Source organism: Taudactylus pleione, unplaced genomic scaffold (genome assembly GCF_031769625.1).
Source record: "Taudactylus pleione unplaced genomic scaffold, aTauple2 ptg001346l, whole genome shotgun sequence".
Lineage (NCBI taxonomy): Eukaryota > Metazoa > Chordata > Amphibia > Anura > Myobatrachidae > Taudactylus > Taudactylus pleione.
This window is the reverse complement of record NW_028285746.1, coordinates 890,028-914,688: the sequence shown is the minus strand read 5'-3', so window position 1 is coordinate 914,688 and position 24,661 is coordinate 890,028. Positions and strand designations below refer to the sequence as shown.

The window sequence follows — 24,661 nt, the reverse complement described above, 5'->3', positions numbered from 1 at the left end:
CTTCTTCCCATAGTACATACTGGTGCCATTTTTATGCCAGATAAACAACGTACATGCACCTGCCCTACAAAATAATGTAAAAGAAAGTGTGATTCATCAGACCAGGTCACCTTCTTCCATTGCTCCATCGTCCAAGTTGACACTCAGGTGTCCATTGTAGGTATTTTCAGCAGTGGACAGGGGTCTGCATGAGCACTCTGACCAGTTTGCAGCTACACAGCAAGCTGCACTACACCGTGTGCTCTAACACCTTTCTATCATAGCCAGCATGAACTTTTTCATCAAAATTAATATATATATATATATCTATCTATCTATCTATCTATCTCCAGTCAAAAGTTTGGACACACCTTCTCATTCAATGGTTTTTGTTTATCTCAATTATTTTCAACATAGTAGATTAATACTGAAGACGTCAAAACTATGAAAGAACACATATGGAATTATGTTGTAAACAAAAAAGTGTTAAACAAATCAAAATATGTTCTATATTTTAGATTCCTCAAAGTAGCCCCCTTTTGCTTTGATGACAGCTTTGCACGCTCTTGGGATTCTCTCAAACAGCGTCATGAGGTAGTCTCCTGCAATAGTTTTCCAACAGTCTTGAAGGAGTTCCCAGAGGTGCTGAGCACTTGTTGGCTGCTTTTCCTTCACTCTGCGGTCCAACTCATCCCAAACCAGCTCAATTGGGTTTAGGTCGGGTGATTGTGGAGGCCAGATCATCTGACGCAACACTCCATCACTTTCCTTCTTGGTCAAGTAGCCCTTACATAGCCTGGAGGTGTGTTTGTGGTCATTGTCTTGTTGAAAAACAAATGATGGTCCCAGTAAGCGCAGATGGGATGGCAAGGCGCTGCAGAATGCTGTGGTAACCATGCTGGTTAAGTGTGGCTTAAATTTTGAATAAATCACCAATAGTGTCACCAGCAAAGAACCCCACCCCATCACACCTCCTCCTCCATGCTTCACAGTGGGAACCACACATGCAGAAACCATCTGCTCACCTTCTCTGCGTCTCACAAAGGCACGGCGGTTGGAAGCAAAAATCCCAAATTTGGACTCATCAGACCAAAGTACAGATTTCCACTGGTCTAATGTCCATGCCTTGTGTTTCTTGGCCCAAACAAATCTCCTCTTCTTGTTGTTCATCCTCAGTAGTGGCTTCTTTGCAGCAATATGTCCATGAAGGTCTCCTCTGAACAATTGATGTTGAGATTTGTCTGCTACTTGAACTCTGTGAAGACTTTATGTGGTCTCTAATCTGAGGTGCTGTTAAGTAGCAGGTTCCTGAGGCTAGCAACTCTAATGAAATTCTCCTCTGCAGCAGAGGTAACTCTTGGTCTTCCTTTCCTGGGGCGGACCTCATGAGTGCCAGTTTCATTATAGCGTTTGATGGTTTTTGCAACTGCACTTGAGGATACATTCAAAAGTTCTTGAAATTTTCTGTATCGACTGACCTTCATGTCTTAAGGTAATGATGGACAATGTTGTAAGGTCTTTTTGTGGTTGAAATCCTATTACCACAGTTTGGCTTAGATGCACACTTCACGCAGACATTTTCATTGTTATTTTAGGCAATATCAAGACCAGTGTCTTAAGAATTATTACATGGTTTAATTAAACAGTTGTTTCACTAGGATATATGCATGTTCTGGCTATTGTCAATTGAAGTTGGTATTGCAAAACTACTGGAGTCTGTGCCAATATCAGAAGGTCGCTCAGATATGGAAGTATTTCGATACCCCCACGCCTTAGGCAAGCCGTCATGAGTGCCATAATTTTGGTAAAGACCCGAGGGGCCTTCGACAGACCAAAAGGCAGTGCCTGAAATTGGTAATGTTGCTGCAGGACAGCAAACCGTATAAATCTTTGGCGGGATGATGTAATGGGAACATGTAGATATGCATCCTGAATGTCCAGGGAAACCATAAAATTCCCAGTCTCCATTGCCAAAATAACTGACCGGAGAGTTTCCATACGAAACCTGGGAATAGCCTCCTGATGGGCCAAGACCGCATCTGATGGGGGATCTGTGCAAAAAAAAATAAAACTTCAGGTGAGGATGTCTCCTGAAAGTGAGGGCATATCCCTGAGAGACCACTTCTCGGACCCAGGCATCTGCTGTTTGACGCCATAATCCGGAAATTGAAGAAGTTGGCCTCCCACCCTGGGATCCCCGAGGAGGCGGCCCGCCCCGTCAGGCCAAAGTTTGGTCGCCCTGTTTAGAAACTGGACATTTTGTCGGCCCCGACCTCCTATTTTGTTACCTTGTTATCTTGCGAAAACTAGCTGATTTGGAGAAAAGTATCCCTTCGCTCTTCACTGTGGTCAAAAAGGCCAAAAGAAAATCTGCTTAGGTTTTACTCTAGGTGTAGATGACAATCCTGCTGATTTTGAAGTGGCAGAGTAGAAATTATCTTGTCTAACTCCTTCTTTGATCCCGTATCAGCCCTTCCAGGATCTTAACAAAATGGCCCTGTGTGCTACTACTGATGCTTTGAAAGCTAAAATTCAAGCATCCACTGCAGCGCTTCCCAAATAGGAAGCTGCTTCCCGTATATATGGGAGATAAACATCATCTGTTCTCTGGTAGCCTCTAGTAGAGAATCCTCCAATGCCCCTGTCCATTCTTCAGCAGCTCTAGCTACAGATAGCTGGACGGTTAACTGCTATGGGACATAGCTGGACGGTTAACTGCTCCAGAAGCTGAAAATATTGTCTTAAGACATGCTTCAAATTTTCTGTCTGTAGCAACCTTTTGGTGGTGATTAAACAATGGAGCCTTCTTATTAGGGCTAGTTCATCATCCTGAATATCTAGGACTGATTTAAATCTTTGCAACTAAACTGCATAATAATCTGTCAAAAAAGACGCAAAAAAGACACAAAAAAGACGCTCAGCACCAGCAGCATAACATATTGAGGATAGGTTTATGCGGACACATTGGTACAGTTAAGGTAACAGAAGACTTGTAAGAACGTATGGGTCATCTGTTAGCTATTTAATCTCTTTCTATATTCAAACAGCCTAGAAAAGAGCAGGCCATGTTTAGAATATATTTATTGCAGCACTGTTCTATAGATACACACTAACCTGAACATGGCGCTGCTTCAGTAAAGTGTCGTAACGGTTGGATGCTGGAAGAGAGATGTTTGCGCCCTGATTTTTACAATCTGCTCGTAACCGCTTGTCCAAAAGTAAACTGCAATAAAGCACACAAAATCAGCAAAAAAAACATTTACATTACATGGAGCTGCAAAAAGCTTTTAGAGTACTTACCTGCCAGCTATAACTTTATAGTAGGCAAATATTTGATCAGCTAATTTGTAGACAAACTGGTCAAAACACAGGTTTACCTGAGGATAAACAAAAAGAGGTAATAATAGGGAAACAAGGATTTCTCTGACAGCTGCAGGGGTGTTTTTTAAAATAAGACGTATAGAGCAAGAGACACACACACACAGCCCTAATGAGTGACAGGGACTTAAGCAGAATCCATCATAGGATGCACCATCATAGTCAGTGGTGTTATTCTGGTTTTTAAAATGGTACCTGAATTAGATCAATTCACTGATTTACACAATTTACAGTGTATTACATAACAATATTGATGAGTTATGACAGACATTAAATTTACATATTGAGAGAAATGATAATCAGAATGCAGAAAAGGTAACTTACTTCAGCCTCAATCTCATCGTATAGGAACTGTTTTTTAAATTTTGTGAGGGCATAGTGTGCACTGTCATTATACAGATCCAGAGAATAAAGAACATACCTAGAGGAAACATCCAGGAATTAAATCTAAATTATTCACATTTAGTTAACATATATTAATTTTATTAACATTCATACCAACCAAAAGACAATTCATTGCATGTATCAATTTTTGCCTTTTTTTAATTTTGGACTTGACCTACCTATTTTGTATCTCTGTAATATGTATTAGTAAGACGCTTGAGAGTCTAAGCGTATGTCTGAATCGAACAATAGTAAGAAACATATTTGGAACGTCTGTTCAAATATTCAAGTACCACTGCATATTATGTACCATGAACTCAAATCTTAAGGAGACTGACATCACTGCTATAAGTCTATTTCTCATACAGTAAGTGTTAATTAGATCTGTAAATTCCAAAGTTTACACTTACCACACACCAACATATTCTATGTGCAATATTGTATAATACGACATTTGCCATGAACACATGGCAAGTTGGAGAAAGTTACAATATAGTATGTATGGCAATAGCAGGCCTTACTCCATCATTGATGCCTCCTTAGTCTCTAGGATGTGGTCAGTCAAAATCCAAGGCATAGACATCTCAATGGGAAACTGAATCCTGCGGCCCATGGTCAGTTCCAAGAAAAACTCTCTGAACCACAGCTGGGACAAGTCGCAACAATGCTGTAAGGTCTCTTTAGGAAGAAGCATAGATGATATTAAACAGTCAAACATTCCAACCGAATAATGTGATGAGACACTGGTGAGGGCTTAACACAGCACTGACCATTGTAAAACAATGGTAATTTGTTACTAATGTGCAATGATTTGCCTAACAACGATGCAGCAATATTATTATTTAGCCAATACTTTAGGAGATAGGGGAGTAATAAATCCATAGAGAAGTACATTAAATAGATTATGTTATATAGTAGAGGTGCCAATTTGGGGAGGAGGGGGGGGTGTCTGGCTCATATGAGTCATTATATTGGACATTTTATAAAAAGTACTTGTTATATTTTGCGAGAATACACAAAACTCTACAAGATGAGGGTAGCTGTCAAATATTTGTATGGTCAGTGTACAGAGAGACTGTCTGGTGTTACTGTTTACACTCTGGTACACACAGCAAAGTGCACCCTGTACTGATGTCATAGCCAGGAATGTGCAGCAAGGCCACTGTCTGCAAACAGCCTTTTATAGTTAGAGACATATCCCGCTAACCCAATAAAACGACATAACTGTGTATGGGCTGCTAATGCCTTCATTAAGTTTATTCGCTTTCTTTTAAAACATTGTGTTGCAGGGGCTCCACCTAGTGATTACAACGGAGACAATACTGGAAAATAATCTTGTGTGAATATCTCCAAATCTTAACAGAAAGGTAGCATGTACATATACTGTAACAAACTGATGCAGTCTATGTACAATTTTATTCCGCAAGTTATATTTAATGTCAATATTTTAGGCAAACATTTAAAGACAATTTGTTTAAACCTAGGCATTTCTTTAATATTTTGTCTGAGATAAATGTTGTGTTTCACATACAAGACAAGCTGTGCAGAATTTGTAAATGACATGTACACTTCACTATAATCATTCACCAAGTCTGCACTACACAACAGAGTCAATACAAAGCAGGCAAGCTGAAAACAAAAGGTTTGGATCAGTATAAGTCATTTGTGTACAGGTCCTTTACAGTCTGTATACACAAACATCAGGATCTGCTTTTGGGTTTCAATATCAAATAAATCAATCTAGTTTAATTTCTTTTCAGGAAAAAGGATTATATTCCTCCAAAAGATGGATTGTATGCTCAAGTGCGGGGTATAGGAAAATAAATGGTGCCAAATACAGCTCAATCTATTGTTGAGGAGACATTTGACCAGTCTCTGCTTCAATATATGCAGCTAATTAAAGATATCTTTGGTAGTCATAGATGTGTACAAATTGAAAGTAAAAAGTCACCTATAAAGCAGACCAGCAATTTGGACTACTAATAGGGACTGAAGAATCCGGCTGGCTGATAATCAGTCGAGAGCATAAACTGGCCCTTGTGTGATTTGCCTGAGCACCAATTTGTATGATCCATCTCATTTGGTCATCCCCAGGCATAGACTGCTTAATGTGATAAGGCTCGTATGCCTAAAAAGGTTTAGGTACTTACACATATTTAACTAACTGCATTTGTTTTCAGTTTTACTATGCAGTTAAATGTAATGTGCCTCTATCTTATGTTCAGGAATAGAGGGAACAAATCAGCTCAGATTTGTGCAGGGGGAGGCACTCAGCCCTCTTTGCACATTTTTTATATTAGTAATCATCTATTAAAACACAGGTTCTCAAACTCGGTCCCCAAACAGTGCATGTTTTGCAGGTCTCCTCACATAATTACTAGTAAATAGTTAACTGCAGCTGATCTTTTAAAATGTGTCAGTGAGTAATGAATACACCTGTGCACCTGCTGGGTGACCTGCAAAAAGTGAACTGTGTGGGGTCCTGAGGACAGAGTTTGAGAACCACTGTATTAAAACATTCACTCATTGTTTATATGCTCAATCAGTTTATTCTTATGAGCGCTTTAAATAACGAATTAAAAAAAAAATTAAATTCACTCATCAGCACAGGATGGCAAAATATTTCTACATAGTTAATGAGATGTAGTGGGTGATGGAACCATGCAGAGTTATGGCAGTGGGAGAAGGGGCGGTACAGGACAAATGACTTAGTGTAGCAAGAAATGGACTGGCCAAAAATGGTTAGGAGGACTAATTGATACGAGTGACAGTAAGCACAAATCTGGCCTTGCGGTTAAAAGGTGTTGTGAGGACATACCAGCAGCACACCGTTCACACCATAATCTTACCACTGAAATTAAGCAAGTGTGTGTAGAAGAATGATTCACGGTGAAATTTTTCTATGTCCAAAATGGTGGGACCTTCTAGGCTACTCCTCAACGTTTTCTTGGCACCGCTTTTTTCAGCAATGAGTGACTCTAGCATGGTTCTCACCATGTATAGCTGTGTCATTTAAAAGGAAAGGCATTCACAGATGGAAAAATACAAGAGAAAAAGAAATAAAAGAAAAACAGTACAAAAAAACTAAACAAAAAAACAGAATTCATTACAGATTTTTTTTATCCTTCACCGTCCATTACTGTGACCCATAAATGTCGCACCTGGAACTGATGTACTTGAGGAGAGACCACATATAGGGCCTGATTCAGAGGTGGATGCTGTGGCGTAGTCTGACACAAGCAGACAATCTTTTAGTCTGCACATGTGTCAGTCATACTGCGCATGCATGTTACTCCTGGAAGACGCAGAATGATTTTGGACGCAAGGGCTGGGGGTTTAATTGGGCGTTCCAGGGAGGTAACATGGGACGCTATATTCAAACGGCGAAATTGCACCTGCTATAGGGCTGGTACAAGCTTTGAAAGTTGCAGCCGATGGTGCATCTATATACACAATAACACTGATTAGCACCATGGACAGCGGGAATCTCGGTAGGCTCAGAATTGGGCGCTACATTAGCATAAAGACGCAGATTCGGTTGCGGAAAGACACATGCGCCTCAGAATCAGGCCCATATACATGACCTAGTATTGTTAAAATGTACCCACTAACTACACATGTTGTGGGGTGAACAAATATTCACGAGACTGCAGTTGATCCAGTGACACCACTGACACGAGAGGTGTTGGCCCTACACCATAGGCTGCATTCTCCAACTTGTGTTGACAATGGCTACACTTCAAGAGCCACATGTACATCTGATCTTAATATAATGTTCAGCACAGCAGAAGGAACCCGGACAGATTTTCTCTTATTAATTCTTCCCTTGAAAGTATAACCTGAATAAATATTGAGCACTTCTCTGTTCAGCAAGTGCAAAATACACAGGTACATAAACATTTTAATTCAAACAGTGTAAAAGTAGATATCGGCTTACCACCAAAGTTTAAAAGAGTTGGATAGGTGTAGGACTGCCTCAGAAACCTTTTAATCACAAGCAACAACTTTTCCATTCCCAGAGACTTGAGCTGTTTGAACAGCTCTGCAGAGCTCAGAGACTCTGCCATTGTACGCACCATGTAGAGCTGAAAACCGATGGAGGGGGAAGAGAGGCCAAGAACAAGGGGATGGGGAAGGGGGGCAGTGGTATAAGGAGGAAAGCAGAAAGGACATTAGATTAGTGTGTTAGGGAAACAAAGCTATGTTTAGAATGACTTGCACTTATTTATTCTTTAGAACACACTTCAAAAATGTCCTTGTGTTGAAAACTTTGTGAAAGTTATGAGTGCAGGATCACCAGTTTAGTTACACATGGTTAAATTGAAACTAAGCTACTGCTTCCCCTTAGCAGAGCCACAGTAACAGCTCGCTGCAGCAGATTTCTTTTCCTTTTCTATACTACTGATGATTTGCTCATCACTGAAAAATTGATGTGGAGGGTAGGTGTGAGTAAGTAGGCCAATAGAAAGCTACAATCCCCATGACCACAGTCTCTCATTGGACCACACAGCCACACACCCTTCTGCTGCCTCACCAAAGTTCTAACTCTTGGCCAACGATGGGAGACGAAAGACGGGGTCCTGGGAAAAAAGAAGGCCATGCAGCTCTGGTGAGGGGAGAAGGCAGCTCTAAGGAAGCGGTTGTGTCTAAGTTTTTACAGCTATTATTTTAAACAATGTATATTGTAAGATAAATGTTAATTGGGATTGACAGTAGCCCTCTACGTCTTCTATAAGAAAGTAGGCTGACACAACTAGCTATACCAGGATATTAGAAACGTTTGTGAGAGAAAGCCAAATGCATGCAGCAGCGAATTTACAGAATTTGCAGTTTGCGTAGTATAGTTACCAGAATAAAATAAGAGCGCACGGGTCGTTAGCAGGTAAGCAACACACAGAAGATTGCAGAATAATACCCAGAGAGTTGCACATCACTTCCAGCCATCAAAAGCAAAGCAGAGAAAACAAACAAAACAAGAAGAAAACATTGGTGGTAATCGATTGGTTTACTTGTAAGATTAACCTTGTCATTCTTGCATTAACTGTAGCAGCTGAACTGACTTCATTCCCGTCTCCCTCTATCATTTTGTTTAAGTTAAATTACAAAAACATACAAAATTAATAGTAATTTGAAGGAAAAAAAAAAATCAACAATTACACATACAATTAAGTACAATTTCGTAACTAAGAATTAAGAACATGCGTGTCCATTAACACATGCAACAAAGGGCTACCACTCAAATGCATCTAGAATTTCCCATTATTTAGCATGTCATAGTGTATAAGAAATGCCCTTTCCAGAACTGACAAAATACCTTCTGTAAAGCAGACATGGGACTTTAACAAGTTAGAGCATTTAGGGGTCTATTTACTAAGCAGTGTTAGGAGATAGAGTGAAAAGTGATAAGTCTGTGATAAGGTGCCAGCCAATCAGCTCCCAATTGTCATTTTTCAAACACAGCCTGTGAGATGACAGTTGGGAGCTGATTGGCTGGCACCTTATCACTTTCTTAACACTTTTCACTCTGTCTCTTATCACTGCTTAGTAAATAGACCCCTAAGTCTCCACACGCTATGGGGCTGCTCCATACAGTCATTTTTCCCAGGGATCCGTGGTTGGTCTCAGAGCTCTAGCTGAAAACGAAGGCTGTGTGATATTTTGGAAGGGGTGAGTGAGAGGAGCAATGGACATGGCTTTTGATTGCTCTTCTTGTTCACACACCCAGCAGCCATTTTAGAGTGTAGACCGAAAATGTTCATCTCTCTAGGTGGTAGTGCAGCTTTAAAGGACAAGTTAACAACTCTCCTTGTCACTACTGTACCACTGGAGCCAACTACGGTACCCTCTTTAATGTTCTCACATACTAGGCAAACACAAATAAATAAATACTTAAGTGTCACTCCTTAACATTATCTCCCAGCAATGTGCTAATTAAATTCTGCTATGGAGCCTACATGTACTGCACTAATAATAAAAGTGGGTGAAGTACCTGAGTGCTGGATGGTCCAACTGCACGTCTTGGAACTTTGATGTCAAAACCAGATTTGGGGTCTTTCTCCCCTCTAAGTGCAGGGTCATTAAATGGTTCACACCCTGCGCCCCAGTCACAGACTGTCTTTCTGATTGCCTGGAGCACACTGAAACAGAGGTCAGTGGAATTTATTACCAATAAATTACAACATAATATTGGGTATTTTAGGATACACTAAACGTTCTCTAGAAAAGCTGCTCGATGAAGGTGAAATACAGCTGTGTTCTCAGTCACCCATCCTTCTTGCTCCATATGGTGCCACTTAGATGCTGTGCCACAGGTAGTGATTCTCTGACTTTCATACCAATGGGGGGAATTCAATTACAGATGATAAGCCTGTAAAAGTGGTTATCACTAAATTCAATTGCAGGTGAAGTTAACATACGATAATTCTTCATATGATTTACGCAAAAAATTTTTCACCGCCTCCTGAGCAGGTGAAAAGTTGGGGAATATCTTCATTTTAAAAGGTAAAAAAGTTGGAACTTGGTTCAGAACCACTGGGACATCCTCCTTAATGATTAATTAGGCAAAATTGTTTTAATTAGCTTAATTTGGCCAATAATGACATGTCATTTTTGGTGTGAAAATGTGTTAACTGATGTGGGACAGGTATATTGGGGTGTTGTGTGAATGGGACGGGTATTTAGATTGCAGGTGAGTGTTAGAGGTAAATTTTGAAGTTTTTTTTATAAAATGGCTTAAAATGACCCCAATATACTGTATACTTACAGGCATTTTATGCACCCCCAATTTAAGTATTATAGAGAAAAAGCTTCCTATAATTGTTTCACTGTTAAAAATGCTTATAACAGGCGTTTTAAACAATTTAGGAACCACAAATACTTTTATTATGGCCACTAAGACTTCTATACGGTCATCCAATATTAGTTTGTCTTTTTTCTGGTACAGACAGATTTCCCCATTTTCATCTATATTTAACGAGTGTAAACCAGCAAGAATTAGCGGGTGAAACACTTAACACCCATTTTCTAATTTGATAGCACGATAAATTCACACCCATATACAGGTGTTATCATGAATATCGCCCGATAATTTCACTTAATTTGATACCCTTGAAAACTTATCAATTTCACCTCTAATTGAATTCCCCCCTATTTCTTAATTTAGTACCTGTCTCACATTGCAGCTGCATCCTGTCCTGGGTGCTTAGGACTTGTATTTTTGTCACAAATAAATTTGTATAGACGCAGAGTAAGCACAACACTGGGTGGCCGGATGCATGGTCCTCAATCTTGTGTTTTTCCTAGGTTAGCATCCCAGTCACACCCCGCTGCTGTACTCTAAGCCAGCACCAGTGTCAGGTGTACTTGTGCACTGTACTTTTGTTACAAGCGTGGTGCGATTAACACACACATTCGGTACAAAGGGGTGTGGGGGGGACGCATGGTGTGACTTAGTAGAATAATCTGTGGTGCGCTAAAAGGGCCTATTTGCTGCTATTTGAGAATAGGTTAGTGAGGATACATCTAGACCAGTGGTCTCCAACCTATAAGCTCACGAGCGACCGGTAGCTCGCGGTCTTAATTTTGGTAGCTCACCTAGCTGCAGTACTGCTGAGTCAACTAGGAGGAAGTGACCTCTGACGTGTGCTCCCCGTGGCATTAACACCATTGGTAGAGCCACAGAGAAGCATGTCAGGTGATTGCCGCAGCCTCTACAGCAATCGCCTGATGTGCTACCCCGTGGTTCCACCCAAAACTTCTACGCTACGGCAGAGCGATTAACTCCAGCCCTGCCGGAAAATCACACAGTAGCCACCCTACATCTTTTGCTCCTATACTGCACGTACCTTCTTGGAGTCAGTAATTAACACTGAAATGTGCCTGTGCTTAAATTTTATTTACAATCTACAACAATATCACTGTAATAATTAAATGCATTTTTATTTTCTATGAAATTTTTTTTTTGTCATTTTCATTAAATTACCTTAAATTGTTCGCTTATTAGCCAGATTTTTTTTTCCTACAATGTTACTAGCTCTTCAAATTTAATTTTGCTCAAGTAGCTCACACCTCAATTAACGTTGGAGACCACTGATCTAGACAAACATCGTAATTAGGAGTTCTTTAAAACCTTCCATAGACATAAAGAACTATGCAGGGGGTCAAAATTATATGCAAAGCATGAGAAGAGTCCTTAAAGAGTCATTAGAAAAATCTGGGTTTTCTAAAACCTCAATAATACCACTTTCAGACAGAAAAATCCCTAAAACCTGGGTTTTTCCCGTATCTTTCAACCCGGGAAGGACCTGGGAATTTGCTCCTAACCCCCTTTCACACAGCACATAATTCCCGGGAAATTCCTGGGTCGACCCCTTTCACTCAGAACACAGATAATCCCTGCAATATACAGTGTGTCATAATAAATGGACTGCTTTATGGCACACAGAGATGATGTCATGAAAAGTGCAGCCCGCGCTGCTTACTATTCCCAGAGTAGAAAAACCCGGGTCGGCACCTTTCAGACAGCTGCCAACCTGTGTAAGACCCGGGAAAAACCCAGGTAAATACCTGGGTCGAAGTACCGGGAATTAGGTCCCGTGTTGACCCTTTCAGACAGAAAAAAAACCCGGGTCGACCCGGCTAGAGCCGGAAAATTACCGGGTTCTTTTCTCTGTCTGAAAGGGGTATAAGTGATTTACCCTCTTAACAAGAGTGGGTATATACATTGTTTCTTATTTTAAAGTAATGTGTGGCTTGCCCGGTAAAACAATAGTTATTAGGCTCTCAAGATTTACCCATTTGGATGTGGTCTAACCACAAAGTCCCAATACCAGCAGACCATGAGGTACACACTGTATTATAGTGCTATTGAGTCACCTTATCATCACTTTATAGTTTCATTTCTGTTTGCTGTTTAATTCTGACAGAAAAAGATAAATGTTGCCACTTTTCAGGAAAGTAAAAAATAAAAAAAATGTTTTAGACTAATAAGTCTAATTGTGCATACATACGGTCAGATTAAAAGAACAATATTAAACTATGTAAAGACATACCATGTATGTCTTTTTGGTGTACGGAGGTCCTGACGAAGGGGCTGAGGCCCTGAAACGTGATGTAGACCGTCCTGTTTATGTGGTGACATTAAACGCTGATGAAGATATCCTGTGAGTGCCGATCTCTTTTTGGACGAATATATATATATATATATAGTTTTTTAGTAGATTATGATGCTTTATTATTGATATGGTAAATGTTTTAAATGTAGCAAACTGTCCACATATACATATATATATATATACACACATACATATATATATATATATGGGCAGCACAGACTGTGTAATGGTTAGCATTACTGCCTCACAGCACTGAGGTCATGGGTTCAATTCCCACTACGGCCCTAACTGTTTGTATATTCTCCCTGTGTTTGCATGGGTTTCCTCCGGGTACTCCGGTTTCCTCCCACACTCCAAAAATATACTGGTAGGTTAATTGGCTCCCCACACAATTGACCATAGTTTGTGAGCATGAGGTAGGGATTATTAGATTGTAAGCTCCACTGGGGCAGGGACTGATGTGAATGGCCAACTATTCTCTGTAAAGCGCTGCGGAATATGTGTGCGCTATATAAATAAATGGTAATAAATAAATAAATAAATATTATATATGTATATATACATACACACACACATATATACACACACAAACATGTGATGTGTTCCTAATTCAAAGAACCCCCTTAGACTTATTAGTCTAAAAATTATTTATTTTAGTTCTTGTGGATAAACTCAAATTTGTCCCTGGGTGCCGGCTGTAATACTGATATAACCTCAATTAATTTATTAATTTGCTTGATAAGTACTGACGTCTAATATTAAATTAACGATTATTGCGCCTGGTTTTTGTTTTTATTACTTTTCAGGAAAGCATTACCAAACACAATCCTTTTTTTTTACAGGTCAGTCAGTTATGGACAAAGATGGCTTCCCTCAGAGAGGCAAAAAAAAAATAAAAAAAAATGGGAATTGTATTAGCAGTTCCGGTTTAAAGTAACGTAGGCATTAGATAAAACAGCTTAGTGGGTGAACCAACTGCTAAGCAAAATTTCACATGCCTTACTGACAGCCAAATTACACAGCCCATTTCCAAATTACATGCCACACAACACCAGCTACAGTATACAGCTCCAACTGCATAAAAACATTGAGAACCACCATATCCCCAAAGAACACAACTTTATAAATAAAGCAATTTTTTTGTAATGCAGCAATGCACTCCCTCATTAGCATTGAGTACCACATCTGATGCCTCTTGCCAAACACATGCAAAAAATTAATGTCACAGCGCCAAAAAAAAAAGAGGGTTTAGTGCCTTTTTTGTAGGTTTATGTTCTTTGTCAATTTAAAACAAAAGTACACTTAAAAACAACAGTATATTTCTGGGTTTGCATCGATCAAATCCGAAAAAATCTCCCCATAGTCTCTATCAAATGAATGAAAGCTCTATAACAAAAAAATAAAACCTTGCATAGCCATGCTGAATAATGAGACAAACATGTATTGTCAGCCATTAAATTTGGTTGATCATGCTATTAATCCTAGTTCATAAAAACAAAAAATTAAACACTAGTTATTGAGGTAGTTTCTGATAAATCTACTTGTTTATTTTATTATAGCAAAATTAGAGTATAGAGAAGGATACAATGTGTGCTGAATACGCTATGCAATGTATTTTACATAATATTAACAGCCCTCACCTTTGGATCACATTTTTCTTTTTTTTGATAGCTTGTCTTAGTGGCTCACGTAAGGTGACCTGTGCAAAATCTTGCAGTGCTGCATATATAGTATGGCGAATTGCATGGTTAAATACACTCTCCATCCGGCCCATCAGAACTTGCAGACCTTTAATCATGGCAATCACCTACAGAGATGGAACACACAATTCCAGGCTTCAACTGTATGCAAAGAGTCTGGTTATAAAATAGCGTTATAATAAATAAACCATGAATAACGATATACTGTCAAGTATCAGGTCATTTCTTCTGTACAGCAAAAAAAACATCCAGAGTCAATTGCAACCCTTTAGGGGCCTATACATCTAGCCGCTATTATCGGCAATTCCCCATTCGGTTGGCACCTGGGTCGGGATATCGTGAAAAAACAACAGTTTGGACAATAGCGATTTTTCTGATTCTGAACTAAAAATGGTCGGAAACTGAGATTTTAACATTCTGTATTTTGCCAAATTCCCCAACGGATATCCAATTATCTATATGTGCCAATCAGATTTGGCAGACTCATAGATGCATAATCCGCATTAGGAGCTAGTTTAATAAATGGTACATTGCTTGCTTGGCTTATCACCTTTTCAACAAAAATAAAGTAAAAAAAATGATCCTACAAAAAAAAGAGCATCTTTAGTTACTTTACGTTGAATCCTTTTCTGTGAATCAGGCTGGGGAACACTGGACCATGGGGTTGCAGATGGGACTGCAGGAGCTGGCACTTAACTAAACGTGTAACTAACACTAAGCTCCTCCCCTCTGCAACCCCATTATGTCAGTACAACTTCAAAAGTGGCAGGTGCCGGTCGCCCCGCATCAGAATAGACCAGAGAGATGACGAGCCCATCCAACGTGCAATGGTCTGCGTCGTAGCCGGCCAGCCACATTTTTGAGCGTCGTAGAGGACCAGTAGGGAATCCGTACGACGGATGGCAGAAGTTCTGTCCAAGTAGATTCGCAGGGCTGGGATGATGTCCAACAGAGCCAGATCGTCTCGGTAAGTCTCCGGTGAGGAAACCACAGGAAAGAGTTTCCTGGTTCAAGTGGAAAGCAGAAACAACCTTCGGTTGGAACGAGGGGACTGTTCGAAGAACCGCCCGATCGTCACGGAATGTGCAGAACGGAGGTTTGCAAAACAAGGCCCCCAACTCGGAAACCCACCGAGTTGAGGCAACGGCCATAAGGAAAACCAATTTCCACGTGGCGAATTTAAGGTCCACGGAATCCAAAGGCTCAAAAAGAGCCTGCTTAAGAGCCGAGAGGACTAAGTTAAGATCCCATGGAGCCACTGGCTGCTGAAATGGAGGGTAAACCCAAAATACCCCTTGCAAAAAGGACCGAACCTTTGACAGAAGGGTCAGACGCCGCTAAAAATAAATAGGCCGAGCCAAAATCTGCACTTTCAAGGAGCGCTTCCAAACCTCCCTGAAGAAAAGCTTAAAATCGCAGAAAGTGAAACCGGGATGTGTGAACCTCGCGCTGTTCACACCACAAGATGTAAATATTCCAAACTCTGTCGTAGTTGCACAACAAAACCGGTTTCCGGGCCCGCAACAGACAACAGATTTGGGACAACCCCTTAGCGTTCAAAAGCTCGGTCTCAAAATTCAGGCCGTTAAAGTCAATGGAGGAAGGTCCTTCTGCCGAAACGAACCCTGCAGAAGAAGATCCGGTCGCAGCAGAGTCAGCTAACCTGAACCTACCCCCTGCTTGAGAACGGCAGCGCACCACGACCTGCGCGGAATGTTCGGAGCCACGAGGAGCACAGTTACCCGTTGCTGCCGAAGTACCTGAGGTAACATGGGAATAGGGGGGAAAAAGGAATGCCACACGAAAGCTCCATGGAACGGTCATTGTATCCACTGCAAAAGCCCTCGCACAAAATCTGGAAACTTTGCAGTTGTGGAGAGAAGCCATCAGGTCCACATCCGGAGGACCCCACTTCCGAACCAATTGCTGGAAGACCTCAGGATGGAGAGACCACTCCTCCGGCAGGAAGGTGGTCCTGCTGAGGAAGTCCCAATTTTCCACGCCCGGGATGAACACAGCAGAGTGTGCCGGAACAAAGGCTTCTGCCCAGGATAGAATGCTGGATGCCTCCATTTCCCCCGCGCTCTTGGTGCCATCCTGGTAATGCACGTACGCCACTTCCGTGGCGTTGTACAATTGGATCTGCACCGGCCGGCCAGGACGGACTGGGTGCCCAACAGAGCCAGATAGATGGATCGGTACTCCAGCACATTGATCGGCAAGGTAGCCTCCGACGACGACCAAAGACCGTGAAAACGAAGACTCGACATCATAGCACCCCAAACAATGAGACTTGCGTCTGTGGTCAAAATTACCTAGGTTGGAGTGACCAAGGAGCAGGTGATCAGAAACCAGCTACCAACAGAGGGATTGCCGAGTGCGGTCCAGCAGAACCAGAAGCGGAGAGGTCCTACGTGCGCCCCTACCAATTCTGGCGAAATTCCCACTAGAAATCCCGCGAGTGGAAGCGGGCATACTGGATGGTCTCGAAGGTGGAGACTATCGTACACAACAGTTTCATGCACAGCCAGATGGACGAGCAAGGCATCGACAGTACCATTGTGACCAAATCCTGGAAGACCCTGGCATGAAGACTCACCCCCAGGAAGAGATGGCGCTGGCAAGGTGTCAGATGAGACGTCTCAAAGTCCAGGATCCAGCCGTGATCCTGAAGTACCTGCACTATGCGGTCAAGATGGACCTGCAACTGAGAGACCGAATCTGCCTTCATGAGCAGATCACCCAATTAGGGAATGAGAGTTATCCCGTCCTGGTGCAGCAGGCTTGCTATTGCTGCCATGATCTTTGTGAAGACACATGGGGCTCTAGCCAAGCCGAATGGCAGGGCCTGGAACCTATGGTGAGCAGAGCAGACTGTGAACCGGAGGAGAGTGTGGTGATCTACCCAAATAGAAATGGGTAGGTAACGCGTCCCTGACATTGAGCGAGGCCAGAAATTAATTTGCTTCCATGCCTTGGATCATCGATCTGAGAGATTCCATGTGGAAACAGTCCACCCACAGTGAAGTTTATGCAGTGAACTATCAACGATGCGCGTTCCCGCATGAAAGATAACGATATCTATGATCGTCCGTTCATGCAGGCCAACTTGCACGATATTGTCAACTTTGCCTGTTCAGAGGTGTGGCATGACTACTTCACTAATGAAACTGCCCCTAAACATTGGCAGAGAAACCGGTTAGGACTACTACCCTCCAGGAATCCAGCATCTGGAACCTTACTCTGTCCTTTAATACACTGAGACCAAGCGCTATACCTACCACACTGTGCCTTAAGACTACCAGGGCTTGAAGAAAGAAAGAGCAAGAGAAAGAGAAAGAAAAAGAGAGAATCTTCTATGGAGGTAGGAACACCTTCTGTTGACGAGTATTAAATATTATTCCCAAGAGCAACATTCTCTGAGAAAGCAGGAGGTTAAATTTTTGACGATTGAGGATCCAAACCTGAGAACACATAAAAAGCTCAGTTGTCCAGACCTGTGACTTCAGCAACTGAGACGGAGCTTTTAATAAAAGGTCTAAATAAGGATTATCACCCCAAGAGTTCTCAGATGTGCCGTCATCACGGACATAATCTTCATGAACACTCTTCAGTTTTCCATGAAACGAGCCCAAACAGCCGAGCTCCAAAACTGAAAATTAAAGTTCTTAATTGCAAAACATGTCTGATGTGGTTTGAAAATTGGCACATGTAGGTAGGCGTCTTTTATATCCATGAATACTAAGAATTTCTTTTGGCTGCATGGTCCGAATTAGTTTGTAAAGACTCCATTTTGAAAGTTCTAACCCAAACAAAAGTTAGAATGGCGTGAAACGACCAGTCTGGTTTTTGACAAGAAAAGTGTTTGAATAGAAGCATTTAACCATTTGATATTCAGGAACTGGAGATGTCCCATCGAATCATAACTGTAAAAATAAAAAAAGAAAACAAGGTAGGTCAAAGAACCTGGCCTACAGCGCCCAGCTCCTTTGGGCACTTAGAAAAAACTGATTGCTAGGATAGGTTGCCGGTTTCTGGATGGGGAAGAGCCAGGATTCCGTGCAAGTTTTATTTTTTCTTCAAGTGCCAAGGCCCCTCACACCACTTAGCAAACTCAGTGTCCCCCCCATGAATGAAGGCGAAATTAAAGGTAATACTTCAGTATAAACAGTCGCTTACTGAGACTTTGCTGGCATTGCAGATATTGACACGTCAAATGATCAACAAATGATAAGACAGATATTGAGTCCTATTACGGAAATGCGCTTTATAAATAAATAATTACTTACCTCCACTAATGCAAACTTCTCCTCGCTGGTGTAGTTGTAGCGAGTGGCTCGCTCGTATTCCTCAGCATTGTCTGGGCAGTCTTTATTTGAATACTTATCAGTTGGGTGAACAAGCTTCCAGGAATACTAAAAATTAAAAAATAAATAAATACCACAGGTAAGCATGATTATTATATTAAACAATCTCAAAGTAGCAACTCATGTAAGCTATTTCTCAATATAATGCACAGGCAAATCTATCAAAGAAAGTTAAAAATGATATCTTTAGGCTTGGTAAGTACATTTGTAAAATAGCGAAGTCGTTAATTATATAACTGATGTTTTCCATGATATCAAATATAATAAAACATGATGTAAAACATCTGTAGACATGGGGATAACCCTATACATCCAATATATTTTGTAACAGATTAAAATTGTATGTTACAAGGAATAATGTAAAAAAAAATAAACACAAGTTGGATGTAATAACTTTAGTGTTCACTACCCCGTGTAACTGGGAGGAACCTATTCCTAGTCTTTTGCCTCTTGCTGGTCTCCATTCCCCATCTTCACATGACAACATTGACTTGACTACATGCAGCTCTGTAGTTTGGTGGCTGGCTCGCAACATATATATCTCCTGAAATACCCTGTGCTGCTTTTAGCATTATGGACATCCCAGATATAAAAAAGAAGAAATAAGGTACTAAAAGATCCTAGTCAAAACCACCTTATAAAAGTATATTAGAAGCCTAATTGGAATGGGGTGATCTGAATATAAGCACTCTATAGTAGTGGAGATATATTATGCTCTTTATACATATATTAACTCTAGTTGCTATCCTACAAATATTAAAATATCCCTACCAACATAAAAAGTTGGTTTTGCGTACTTTTCTCTCTGTCCATGGGGTCGGTGGAAAGGAAACAGCAGGGCATACAGTAAAGGAGCTTGGGCATTTATTACTGGTATAAGAACAAGCTCATCCCCCACCAACTTTCTCCCAAACTCCCATTGAGTTTCAAGGTAATCTGTATTTTCCAAACAAAGCTTCAAAAAGAACAGTGCAGGAGTACAGAATGAAAGAGGAAAAAAGCAACATTCTGCTGTCCCTGAGTGAGAGTAAGCACAGAAGTAGAAGTGCACTGCACCTTATAGCTTTGGATGTAGAAGTAATATGTAGAACCTTGCGTAGATGTGTACCGAAAGACTAGGTGGCCGTACGGCACAACCGCCCAGCAGAGGGCCTTATGCCAAGCCATCCAGGAGGCCCCGACCAATCTTCTGGAATGATCCCTTCCTTTTTTATGGAGAGTCTCCCCTGAACCAAAGTAAATCTGGCCATGGTCTGCTTTAAAGTTGACCAGTATCTTTAGTGAACTTCGCAAAGTCCCTACATTCCATCCAATCTGCACAATCCTGGGCCCCACTGATCAAGAATCTCAATGCCCTAACAACAACCAGAGAGCGACGGGAGAATCCTCCTCTGGAGACCTATCCCAGTCTAAGGCAAGGAGCACAGTGTGCAGATTTATATAGAAGAGACCATGCTTGGCTTTAAAGGAAGGAAACTAGGCCCATCTTAGTGGGCATACGTGCAGGTGGAAGATAGCTGGTCATCAAACTCACATGCTGCACACAGTGCATCCCTGGACCTGAGGCAATTTGAAGTGATCACTGGAGCAGGCAAAAACTTTTCCACTGTCCCTCTAGGTTTACGCCAATTCAAGATGGAGAAATGAGGGAAGAAAAGTACATGACAACTGCAGAGGCACAAATCGTGGAGGATGTGGAAATGCAATAGACACATGCCAGATGCAAGAAAGATCCCACACCCCCAATATACCTCATCACTGCATCCCTACATGTGAAACAGCAGATGGCCAGGAGCAGCAACAGATTCTACTGCTGGCTGCTCACTTAGATGACCTCTGTAGCTCTTCTGGTGGTATTTCCAAGTGGTGTCCAGGGGGTTGTAGCTCCCCATAGGGCCCAACACTCAGGAAAGAAAATAATTGTTTCCCAAGACGTACCACTTCCATCACATGTGCGCTCCACTGAGACAAGAGCTGAAGTCCTTGTAAGGACAAGTCAAAGAGCTTTCGGTACTCTGCATCAGTCTTCTGGGCTTCCTGGCGACCAGACCCAGTCACCACCTAATATAAGGGGGAAAAAAAAAAACACAGGAGAGAAGTCATGAGTTGTAAAGATTGTCTAAAGTATTACAATAAAGAACAGTAAGAATGAATGTGGGTTGTTATATATGGAAGAAATTCTCGAAACCGTAAAAACAGAACTCTTCTACAGAAATGGCTCATCATTCTGTGGTCCACTCCCCTCATTCTATTTATGTATAATGACAGACACATCTAACATGTCATAAGCTTTTACACATCTGGAAATCATCTCTTAAAAAAAAAAAAAAAAAAAAATTATATATATATATATATTTTCCAACACTAATTCCTTTTTTAAATTACCCTTTATTGTTACAGATTTAAAATCACCAAGAGAAACAAAGAGAAGCTGGTCAGAACACACCTCGCTATTGCTGTACCGGGCCAGCTCAGAGATGAAACGCATGTGGTCTTCTCTAATCTGGATCATCTGCTCACAGATGTTGTACTGAGGACTGCTGCTGGATGATGTGCAAGTCCATCTGTTTAAGAGTAACAGCAGAGCATTAAGTCACAAAACCCTAACCTCTTCTAAAGAGACAAATTTAAGGATTAAAAGAAAAAAAAAATGCTTAAGTATACTGGCAAACAGCACATTTGTCAGACAGCGAAAACAAACCGACCTAGAAATTGTATATTTAAATTACCGTCTTCATGGATCCAATATTGTAGAGAAAAACATTTTAACATTCAGGCTTTTCAAATATTGTACTTAAGTGTAGGTTGTTTAAAGTTATTTTAATTTTACTGATGTTTTTGTATAAACCATTATGTAACAGACAATACAGTGGCAAAAATCAAATAGTGAGAGAAAGACATAAAACAGTGAGTCATTTATTAACAGTAGCACTCAATGAACCTGTGCCCATGAGTACGGTGGACAGAAAGGATGAGAGTCCATGACTGAGTGAAAGGGCACTGAAGACTAGGATAATGCAGTGTGAGATCAAAGAGAATTGACAGCACAGCTCTTGAGAGCTTACAGTCTAAGGAGTTGGGGGTAAAACTGGGAGCTGGACTTGGAAGGAGGGGAATAGTAGACGTGAATTAAAGGTCGTGAGGAGAGCTTGTGGCTTTAATGAACATGAGGTTTTTTTTTTCCTGTGGTTTTATTTTTTTAAGGGCTCGTTTGGATTCCAGTTGCTGATAGTCATTCTGATAGGGCGGGAAGTAGGAGCTTACAGTAGTCCAGACGGGAGATGGCAAAGGCATGAATAAGAGATTTGGTAGCCTCCAGGGTGAGGAAGGGTTTAATTCTGGGCATCAGCAGCAGGATTTGAAGATGGGATTAAAACAGTGGGTGAAAGAGGAAGCAGTCAAGAAAAATACCCAGGCCATGGACTTGAGGAAAGAGAAAAAATAGTATTAGCAACAAAAAGGGTGAGAAAGGGATGAAAGAGACACAAACTACATTTTAGACATGCTGAGCTTAAGGAATTGCTGAAATATCTTGAAAGAGATAAGAGATAGACAGTTAGATATGAGTGTAAGAGCTAGTAAACATTAGTTCTAGGCTCTCTTACATGTAACATTAAGCCTATTCATGAAGACATTAAGTAGTGCGTACAAGTATAAAGAGGTCTACTTTATATTCTAGGAAAAACATAAAGCACTGTCCTTAAGCACACCAAAGGGAATGCCATAAATGCTGGTGAAATCAGTGAAGTGGTCTACTACCATCACACACAACCTCCAGTGTGTCTACATTACGAAACCCAGAGTGCTTACCTAGACTTGTTCTCCTCATAATGTGCGCTCGTTTTAATGTATCTTGCCAGTTCTATTTGCATGTCACCAAACAGTGGCACCACTTGCAGTTGCTGTGCTCAACAGGAGGATGAAAAACAAACAGTTGGACGTTATCAATGAGAAATTACTAAGTGATTACACCATAATAATCCTAATTACAATAGGTATGCGAGTCCCTGCTTGAGAGATCGGCACATTAATCATTGCTAAACCTTCAATTATACAGGAGAGAGCATATGTGCGGTGTACAATTTCTTCTAGTTTGCTCTTATGCAGCACAGGGGGGGCTCAATATACTATCTGGTAATCAAGGTTATTTAATTTAGCTAAAGAAAGATAAATTATAGTGATTTACAAACAGCAAATACATAGACAGGCAATGGTGCTATACAGATTGTCCACATTCCGAGCAACTTTTTCCCTTAAAATGCATCTTATTCGCAAAGTGATGCGAATAGGACAAAATCCCTCAAATTGGAAATGCGACAGGCCGATGTAATGGCGAAAAGGAAAACAGTCTTCCATGTAAGCCAATGAAGATCCACTGTATCTAAAGGCTCAGAAGGGGGGGTCCTGAAGAGCCCAAAGTACTAAGAACAAGTCCCATGGTGTCACAGGTTGGACAAACGGAGGCTGGAAATTTAGTACACTCTGGAGAAATGTTTGTACATCCGGTAATAATTTCAACCTACATTGAAAAAGGATCGAAACCTGTACTTTGTGTGACAAAGGCCCAAATCCAATTCCGCTTGTAGGAAGGAAACTATCCTTGACAGGCAGAAAGAGGTGGAAATTAAATCCCCGAGCCGTACACCAATCAAAGTAAGTCTTCCAGACTCTATAATAGATGCGAGCCGAGGAAGGTTTCCTGGCGTTAAGCAGGGTCTTGATGACTGCAGATGAAAAACCCTGGCTCTTAGGATTGATGTCTCAAGAGCCACACCGTCAAAGCCAGACGTGTCAGATCTGGGTGGAAGCACGGACCATGAGACAGAAGGTCGTGTCGGAGGGAGAGTTGCCACGGAGTATCAATAGACAATCCGAGGTGGACGGCGTACAAGGCTCTGCGCGACTAATCAGGAGTTAGGGTTAGGCACTAGGGGGAAGGTTAGGGATAAGGCTGCAGGAAAGAGTTAAGGGGGGTATCCACTAGACGATAAAGTTGAACGATTACGATAAAATTGTTCGATAATCGTTTGAAAATTTGGTCTTTTAGACATCCATCATCGGTCAAACATGATGGTCAACCTGACGATATCGTCAGGTTCAGCATGTTTGCAGATGATTGATTGTGCCTGCACTGAACGACATATCGTTCAGTGTGGGCACCCTGAAGTAGTGAACGACTGAACGATAACGTTATCGTTCAGTCTTTTCACTGTCGGGTAATGGATACCCTCCTTTAGGGTAAGGGTTAGTATGCCTACAAAATTCTGACTGTCAGAATGCCACTGACGGTATTCTGATCACGGGGATCCCGTAGCCAACCCCTTGTAAGAAAACACAGCTTAAAGTAAACACTTAAATGCAGGTCCACAAAAGTGGCGGTGTTGCCCATAGCAACCAAATTGTAGATCTGAACTCTAGAATGAACCAGATAAAGTATACAAGGAATCTCATTGGTTGTTATGGGCAAAATCTCTAATTTTGGAAACCCACTCTTAGTAAGTTTAACCCAGGGGGCTGATGCAGAGTTGAGCATACACTTGTTTCCTTAGGGTATTTTGCATGAACCTGCACGTGCTCAAATATATATACAGGTTGAGTCTCCCATATCCAAATATTCCGAAATACGGAATATTTTTAGCATGACTGAGAAAGTGAAACCATTGCTTTCTGATGGTTCAATGTACACAAACTTTGTTTAAAGCACAAATTATTAAAAATATAGTATAAAATAACCTTCAGG

The 24,661-nt window shown here is 41.1% G+C and overlaps 1 protein-coding gene across 4 annotated transcripts in view; it reads right to left on the bottom strand.

The window, feature by feature from the left end:
- Positions 1-24,661, bottom strand: part of LOC148443038 (cytoplasmic FMR1-interacting protein 1) — a 116,256-nt gene that overhangs the window by 47,668 nt on the left and 43,927 nt on the right. For 3 of the 4 annotated variants that reach the window (XM_088463344.1, XM_088463345.1, XM_088463342.1), the window contains exons 10-20: positions 22,732-22,823; positions 21,368-21,485; positions 20,860-20,982; positions 18,844-18,969; positions 14,495-14,661; positions 9,731-9,878; positions 6,591-6,744; positions 4,263-4,419; positions 3,682-3,778; positions 3,280-3,356; positions 3,094-3,202 (exon numbers count right to left, since the gene is read on the bottom strand). In XM_088463344.1, coding sequence (XP_088319470.1) covers positions 3,094-3,202; positions 3,280-3,356; positions 3,682-3,778; positions 4,263-4,419; positions 6,591-6,744; positions 9,731-9,878; positions 14,495-14,661; positions 18,844-18,969; positions 20,860-20,982; positions 21,368-21,485; positions 22,732-22,823 — 1,368 coding nt within the window. Of the gene's footprint in view, positions 1-3,093; positions 3,203-3,279; positions 3,357-3,681; positions 3,779-4,262; positions 4,420-6,590; positions 6,745-7,678; positions 7,765-9,730; positions 9,879-14,494; positions 14,662-18,843; positions 18,970-20,859; positions 20,983-21,367; positions 21,486-22,731; positions 22,824-24,661 lie in introns of those variants that run through there. The other variant, XM_088463346.1, reaches the window with a different exon arrangement.